Source organism: Pipra filicauda, unplaced genomic scaffold, assembly GCF_003945595.2.
Source record: "Pipra filicauda isolate LSUMZ 115617 unplaced genomic scaffold, ASM394559v2 scaffold80_size11013439_pilon, whole genome shotgun sequence".
Lineage (NCBI taxonomy): Eukaryota > Metazoa > Chordata > Aves > Passeriformes > Pipridae > Pipra > Pipra filicauda.
The window spans coordinates 1,378,843-1,386,976 of NW_024104987.1; the positions used below are offsets into that span (position 1 = coordinate 1,378,843).

General features: G+C 61.9%; 1 protein-coding gene across 2 annotated transcripts; it reads right to left on the reverse strand.

Annotated features, from left to right (window-relative positions):
- Nucleotides 1-1,507: 1,507 nt before the first annotated feature.
- Nucleotides 1,508-7,806, reverse strand: SSTR2 (somatostatin receptor 2). 2 transcript variants are annotated; one of them, XM_027725403.2, is made up of 2 exons: nt 7,750-7,806; nt 1,508-7,333 (listed from the first exon to the last, which is right to left on the reverse strand). In XM_027725403.2, exon 2 carries the CDS (start codon nt 7,249-7,251, stop codon nt 6,136-6,138), a length of 1,116 nt encoding a protein of 371 aa, XP_027581204.1. In that variant the 5' UTR covers nt 7,252-7,333; nt 7,750-7,806; the 3' UTR covers nt 1,508-6,135. The 2 variants fall into 2 exon arrangements, with proteins under 2 accessions (XP_027581204.1, XP_039246224.1); XM_039390290.1 differs by having other exon boundaries at nt 1,508-7,312; nt 7,750-7,790.
- Nucleotides 7,807-8,134: the final 328 nt, after the last annotated feature.

Consider the following 8,134-nt stretch of genomic DNA (forward strand, 5'->3'; position numbering starts at 1 on the left):
GCGCCGTTTCCATGGCCGCGCCCCCGCCATCTTTGAGCCGGGCAGAGCGTCGCCCGCACGTCGTTGCCATGGCGGCACCGCCGCCATCTTTGTGCCGGGCAGAGCCGCGTTGCCAAGGCGACGCGCGGGGGGGGGGAAACATCGCGTTGTTTATTTTATTTATTTATTTATCTGGTTATTTATTTAATTATTCTCTTGCCCGTTTCCCCGGTAAACGGGCCGGGCCCCGCGGCCTGAGGGTGCCGCTCTCGCTCCACACACCCCAGGAGGGGACGTTTGGGTTTGGGGAGGGCTCGGTACAAACAGCCCCGCTCTGAGCGCCGGGATATCCCCCCAAAATCCATCCAGGATGGACGGGGCTTGGAGCAACCTGGTCTGGTGGAAGGTGTCCCTGCCCATGGCAGGGGTTTGGGACTGGATGAGCTTTAAGGTTCCTTCCAGCCGGGCAGGAGGGATGCTGGAGTAACCAGGAGTAACTCCCATAGAGTAACAATGGGAGATGCTGGAGTAACCAGGGTGTGTGGTCTCGTTGTGCTAAAATCCCATAAAACCCCTTTGGTGTTGGAAGTTAGAATGGGAAGAAAAAAAAAAAATCAAGGTTTTTTTTGGAGTGATTTGTTTTATTTGCACGGTAAGTGGTGATGTTGCTGGGCTGTGCAGCTGTTCAGAGACAAACTTTCAGTTTATAAAATTTCAGTCTATAGGAGTTGATAAACTTCTGGTTTATGGCAGAGTCAATCTCTTTACACGGGTGTGTTTTCCTCCTCTCCCAGCACACACACTCCTCCCAGGGCTGGTTTCTCCAGCAGATCGACCCCCCCCAGCACTTTACACACCCTTGATCTCATCAAATCCAGCCCAGAGGTGTTGCCACCCTGGGAAGAGAAGCTTCTCCTGTCCAGCTGCTCACTCTGAGACCCCTCGTGCCCGTTTGTGGTGATGTTTCATGGAGATCGATGCGGAGAAGAACTGGTCGCTCCTTTTCTGTCTCTTGGTGGGACTCCAGGATTGGTGCCTGGTTTGGGTGTCCAGGGAAGGGAATGGAGCTGGGGAAGGGTCTGGAGCAGCAGGAGCAGCTGAGGGAGCTGGGGGGGGCTCAGCCTGGAGCAAAGGAGGCTCAGGGAGGACCTTCTGGCTCTGCAGCTCCCTGACAGGAGGGGTCGGGCTCTGCTTCCAGGGAACAAGGGACAGGATGACAGGAGATGGCCTCCAGCTGTGCCAGGGCAGGGTCAGGTTGGATACTGAGAAAATTTCTTCCCTGAAAGGGCTGCCCAGGGCAGTGCTGGAGTCCCCATCCCTGGAGGGATTTCAGAGCCGTGTGGATGTGACTCTTGGGGACATGGGTGAGTGGTGGCCTTGGCAGTGCTGGGGGATGTTTGGACTCGATGGTCTCAGGAGATTTTTCTGATCTCAGCAATTCTGTGATTGTCTCCCGGGGAGGTGTCCAAGCCTGGGTCATATCCTGCTGCTCCCCCAGCTCCAACACACGCACACACACACATCCAGAAACCGTAGGAAAACTCTTTTACTTCCCTCCCCCCCCATCCACAACCCCCTCCCTGTGGCACAGACCATGGCAGTTGGGAGCCTTTGCAGTGGGAAGGCTCAGTCCCACCCAGGACACCGAGGAATGACTGTGGGGGAGAAGAGCAGGGCTGGGAGCAGGGACACGCCCTCTGAGTGTCCCAGGCACAGCAGATCCATGGGCACTTCCAGAGCACAGCTACAGACACGGGGCACGGACAGGGGGTGGGACCCCGGATGGCTGTAGCCCTGGCTGGGCAGGGAAGGGCTGTTAGGTTTAGCAGAGGCAGAAGTCTCCTGTCAGTGTGGGAGCAGCCTCTGGGGTCCCTCCTGGCTGTGCACGGTGCCACCAGCCCCACGGCCCAGGGAGAGGGTGAGGGGAGCCAGGGGCCCTCCGAGGGGCTGTGTCAGGGTACAGAATAACCCCTCGGGCATGTCCACTATATACAGGTATGTACAATCCCCCATCCCGCCCCTCCTCCTGCACACACGGCGTGGGGCAGGACGGATGCAGTGTCCAGGCTTTGCATCCCTCAGCGTCTCCTGGGCAGGACACGGCTCCAGGCAGGATCCCCACAGTCTGGCTCTCCTCCTGCCCTGGCTTTTTGCAGTCCAGGTCCTGGAGCAGGCAGGGAATGGGGCTGAAATCCACCAGGAGATGCAGGTGTGAGGCTGGGATTCAGAGCAGAGGTGTCCTGGGGTCAGAAAGCAGCAGTTCCTGTCCAGACTCAGCAGGGGGAAGGCAGGTTTGGGGTCTGCTGTGCCCTCTGCTCGTGTCTTGGTGGTGATTCCCCCTTAGAGCAGCCCCAGAGGAGGGGATGGAGACTCTCCCTGAGGGGTTTGAAATCGGCTCGTTCACAGCAGGGGCTGGAAGAACCCCCCAAGATGTGAGAGTGGAGCCACTCCAGCACAGATCCGAGCCTGGGAGCTCTCCCTGTTGGGACAGAGCTGCATGGGGACCATGAGGCAGGCCTGGGAAGGAAGGGACCTCTCTGTGGAGTCTCCATCAAAGACAAGGCTCTTCCCACCGTGCCAGAGCCGGGAAGCCCTCTGGAGACACGGCAGTGCTGGTCCTTAGGAGATGGTTGCCTTAAACAAGTCCAAGGCAGCGCTGGTGCTGATGTGAGGAGCTGTAGGGATGCAAGAGGAAGGCTCCAGGTCCAGCCCACCTGAGTGGGGTTTGGCTACGGAGCACGGGAAGCACTGGCCACCACAGCACCCAGAGCCAGGTGGGCACAGGTAGGAGCAGCTGGGATAATGTGGGAGCAGCTGGGATAATGCTCAGCCCCTGCTAGGACTGGAAGTCTCTTGCAGGACCGACCCACTGCAAACCCCCCGGGTGAGGCAGCACTGTCACACAAACGGGGCCGGATCCCGGATCCCTGCTCCCGGCGTCCAGGAGAGCTTATGGAACACCCAGGTCTGTGCTTCCCATCACCTCTGGTCTGTGTTAATGCTGTTCCCGCCCTCCAGGCGGGAGCTGTCACTAATCCCTCCTGCCCGGGGGCAGTCTGTGTGTGAAGCACTCTGGGGCTCAGTCTGTTGGCTCTGCGATAACCAGCAGAGGTTTCTCATCGTGCCTCCAGCAGCCCTGAGAGGCTTTGCAGAGTAGATCCAATATGAGGTCAAGTTCCCACTAAAATCAAGTGGCTGGGAAGGAAAACTTCATTACTGGCAGCAGCAGCGGTGCTGATGTTTATTAGTCAGCAGTGAACCAGCAGAAGGTTTTATTTTGCTGGTTTTACTGTGAGCGCTGGGCTGTGGCTGTTGGCTCCCTCCCCGGGCACTCCATGGGGGCATGTTCCTCTCTCCTGCCCTTTTTCCCTGTTGATCTGTGGAAAGGTGGCTGTGGGGAGTCCTGGCAGCTCCCAGGAGCCACCCTGTGCCCCTGCCCTGGCACATCCCACCTTGGTGGCCTTTGGGATGTTGGTGGCAGAGCTCCATGCCCCTCATTCCTCACCTGCAGCTCCATTATCCCCATCTCAGGAGAGTCCCCAAATGCAAAGAGGGGAAATTATTTCGGATCACAGCTCTGAGCTGCCAGGAGTGTCACTGCCTGGGGAGTTTGCCAGGACAAAGCTGACCTGGGCATGGGTCCTTCCCAGGGCTAGGAAGCCAGGCTTCCTGTATTTCAACCTTAAACCAGCACAGAGAGGGGGTGCTCCCAGCTGGAGGTTCCTGCTGGAGACCCCCGTGGGGTACAACTGGGAACAGGTGTCTCCCCCCCCCATCCATTGGGATTTCGATGGCAGGGACTGCATGGACAAGTCAGTCGCTGGCAAATCTGGGTCTGGCCCCGCTGCAGGTGAGTGCTGGGGGCTCCACACCCCCCTTCCTATCTCATCCCCACCCCCCACACAGACACCTCCTTCCCCACCCACCAGGCACGGAGTGCCCACGGCCCCACTGACGCATCACTGCGGCTGTGACACAGATCCTCATCCCAGCATGGGCTCTGCTGCTCCCAGTCATCCCCAGCCCGTATTCCCCTGTGGCATGACCTGCTGCTGGTGTTTTAATTCCTGCAGCATCAGCAGGGAACCGGGGCTCGGCTTTCCTCCCCCCCAGTGGTGCTGGGACGCGCTCGGTGCCCAGCCAGGGGACAGGGAGGTGCCCACGCGGTGCCTCTGAGCTCTTGAACACGTTCCTTGGAGGAGCAGGAAATAGTTAAAAGCAAAGAAATGCTGACGAGGCTCTGCTTTGTCTTGCAGAAAACCCCTGAGCCCTGTGCCATGTCCAGCAGAGCCGGGGAGCAGGTACCCAGCCTGGCACTGAGCCCTCTTTGGGGAGCCGGTGGGCCTGGCACAGCAGAATGTGATGGCCCGAGCAGGTTCTTGCTGCAGGAGCTGGGCAGAGCCGTGGGAAAACTTCTCCCAGAGCTGGTACTCTCAGAGAATCGACTGGGGGTGTGTGGCTGAGCAAGGTGGTACCCCAGAGCAGGTGGCACCTCGTGGGCAATGCTCACCCTCACCCCCCACATCGACTGTGGTGCCAGGTGAAGGCTCTGCATCCCCCGGTGAGGGGGAGCCCAGAAAGGGGAGGGTGAGCGAGACCCGGCCGTTTTCTCCACCTAAACCCCCGCGTTCCCACGGCTCAGCTCTGGAGCAAGAGCCTGTGAACAGCTCTGGCCTCTGGCACAGAGGCTGCTCCGGCTGCTCCGGCAGGAAGACGGCACTTCTCCCTCTCCCCTGGGCTTTCCCTCGCGTTCCTGCTGCGCTGTCCGAGGAGGGGCTTTGCCGGGGGTCAGGGCTCCAGAGCCCCGGGCTGTGCTGAGCTGGGAGGGCAGACAGGGACAGAGCCCAGCGCTCCAGGACAGTCTTGGGAAGCCAAATACAGCAGATGATGGGTCAGTCCCACCACCCCTCACCCTGTGCAGGCTCCAGGGGGCTGGACATGTGCTGCCCTGCTCTTCCTCGTTCCCAGGTGCTGGAAGCCCTCTTGTCTGCTCTGCCCGGTCCCTTTGGCTCGGGTGGGGTGGGGGCCAAGCCCCCAGCACCCCCCACCTCCCGTCCCTCGTCCTCTCCATCACCCCAGTCTCCAGTGTGACTTGCCTGGAAGGAGCAGGGCGGGTGTCACCCCAGGGATCCTCGGAGCCGGGGCCGGACAAAGCCAGATCTCAGCCAGGTGCAGGAGCCCGTGCCAAAGGTACTCCAAACCCCCGACGCGTCGCTGCTGCTTAAATACTTCCAAGAATTTCCCAGCAGGGGCCGGAGCTGGGCGGTCCTGCCGGGCTGCTCGGAGCGGCGATCCCGGTTCCCGGCAGCCGGCGCAGCGTGGGACCGATGCGGGTGGCGGGAGGGGCAGCGGCCACTGGGGAGGGAAAAGGGGGAAATCTTCCATCCGAGGAGAAAATCTGCGGGCAGGTGATGTCACGGCAGGAGGAAGGAAAGGGCTCTCCTGCAGCGGGAGATGGCAGGGCTGCAGGAGGCAGGGCAGGAGCGTGGTGGGACCAGAGGGGCTGCCGAGGCGGCAGAGCTGCTTCCCGTGGGGAAGTCGCCTCCATCCTGGAGTGTCCCCTCCGGGCGGGGCGGCTGCTGCCAGCAGTGCGGTCACACAGCGCAGGGAGGCTTCTGGGGGGGGCAACGGAGGAACTGATAACCCAGGCAAAACGCGACCCCAAACATCCTCGTCTCCTGGGGAGGGCGATGGCAGGAGCTCGCCGGCAGCTCCCACCAGGTCAGTGCATCTCCATGTTATCACACACCCGCGGCCTCGGCCCCTCCTGAGGTCACCCCATGTGTTCATGTGCACCCACCCGTGCAGGGGCAGAGCCCCAAAGCCAACCAGCCCCGAGGGTGACACGGGGGAGCCAGCGGAGCCACCCCAGCGATACTTGTGGCCACGATGGCACTTTGGTGTCGAAATGCAGTGCGTCGCCGTGAGTTGTCTTTGTTTTCCTGGTGAGGCAGCTCCTCTTGATCCATATCCTTCCCAGTGCTTGAAAGCCAACCCAGCAGAGCTCAGGAGAAGCCCAGCCGAGGACCCAGTGCCCAGGGGGTGCTCACTGCCCTCCCCTCAGCTGGCATTCCTGCCCTGACTCCACACGTGCCACCACCCTGCTGGGAGCAAGCGGGGAGAGGAGAGCGCAGGAAGGACAACCCCGCCGTCCCCTCAGATGCTCGTCTGCAGGTCTCCGTTGAGCAGGGTCCTCTGGGTCTCCGTGGTCTCGTTGAGCCTGGATTTGTCCTGCTTGCTGTCGCTCCGGTCCGCCTCGTCCATGCCGCTGACCTTCACCAGGCACAGCACGTTCTGAAAGCTCTTCTTGAAGTTGTCGGACAGGAAGGCGTAAAGGATGGGGTTGGCACAGCTGTTGGCGTAGCTGAGGACCACCACGAAGTCGAACATGCCCTTGAGGACAGGAGTGGGCACGATCATGATGGAGACCGAGGAGACGTTGAAGATGTAGAAGGGGAGCCAGCAGAAGATGAAGACGGCGACCACGATGGAGACCATCCTGGTGACTTTCTTCTCGGACTTTTTCCTCTTGGAGGAGCCCACTCTGATGCCTGAGGACTTGACTTTGATAATGATGAACAGGTAGCAAAGGCAGATAATGGTGAGAGGCACCAGGAAGCCCAGGATGAAGGCGTAGATGATGAAACCCGTGTACCAGGCGCCCGACTCTCCCGGCCAGATGATGGTGCAGCTACTCCTGCCGTGGTTGTGCTGCACCCCAGCATAAATCATGATGGGCATGATCACCAGCAGGGAGACGCCCCAAACGGCCACATTGATCATTTTGGCTGTCCTGGGCCGCCTCCACTTGGCAGATTTAATGGGGTGGACGACAGCCAGGTACCGGTCGACGCTCATAACCGTCAGGCAGAAGATACTGGTGAACTGGTTGATCCCATCCACCGTCATGACAATTCTGCAGAGGGCTTTGCCGAAGGGCCAGTGCACCAGGGCCACCTGCATGGCCAGGAAGGGCAGCCCCAGCATGAACAGCTCGTCGGCGATGGCCAGGTTGAGGATGTAGATGTTGGTGATGGTCTTCATCTTGGCATAGCGGAGGATGACGTAGATGACCAGCGTGTTCCCGCACAGCCCGACGATGCAGACCACGAAGTAGATGAAGGTGAGGATGGCATTGCTGGTCAGGTCGAAGTGGTGGCCCGTGGAGTTCTGCGAGGTGTTGGTGGGAGCCTCCAGGGAGAAGTTGTCAAAGGGGGAAGCCGGGGAGAACCAGAAGGCAGTGGTGTTGGGCAGCTCGTATTCCAGCTCCATGGCTCTGCCGGTCCCTGGGCACTGCTGGCTCAGAGGAGCTGAGATGTCATCCTCCCTTACTCTGGGGGTAGAGGAGAAGATTCTAGAAACCAGAGAGTAAACAGAAATGAGGGATTCCTGGGGAGCATCTGCCCACCCTGCTGCCAAGCTCCGTGGCAGAGGCGCTCCCAGCAGAGAGGTTCCCCTCCCCGAGTGGTCTGTGCAGACACGCCACAGCTCCTCCTGTCTCTGGCGATATCGGAGCTCTCACGACCCCCCATCTCTAACCGGCGTGACCCGGTGGGTGCAATTGATGCCCGGGAGCACCGAGCGCTGCTGGAAACCCCTCCCTGCCGCCCGGCCGTTCTGCGGCTGCCAGCCCCTTCCCTCCCAGCCGGGACCGGCACCCCGAGCCCGGACTGCCCCGCTGGGCGACAAGCTCGGGGCAGGGGAGCCCCCACCCCCCGACCCCTCGCTCCGCTGCCGGGGGGCACCGTGCGGGGCTGTCCCGCCGCTCACCTGCTCCCGCCGCCTCCGCCCGCCCCGGCCCCGCGGGCACCGGGGAGGCACCGGCAGCGCCCGCGCCCCGCTCGGCTCGGCTCGGCTCGGCTCGGCCCTGCCCGGCCCCGCACAGCCCCGCACAGCCCCGCACCGCTCCGCGCGGCTCCGCGCACCCGCTCCCGGCGCGGCTCCGCCGCTGGACCAGCACCGGCTGCGCCCCGCCCCGCGCGGGGCGGCTCTGCGGGGCCGGGGCGGGGACAGCCCGCACCGCCCTGCGCTGCCCACCCTGCGCTGCCCACCTTTGCCCACGCTGCCCACCCTGCCCGCGTCCCCTCTCCTGCGGTGCCCACCCTGCCCACAGCCCTGCCAGCCCCCCGGCGAGCCCAGCCGGGAATCTCCCCAG

What these genes read in the sequence shown, in the direction of transcription:
- SSTR2 (XM_027725403.2), bottom strand. Translation starts at nt 7,251, where the DNA reads ATGGAGCTGGAATACGAGCTGCCCAACACCACTGCCTTCTGGTTCTCC.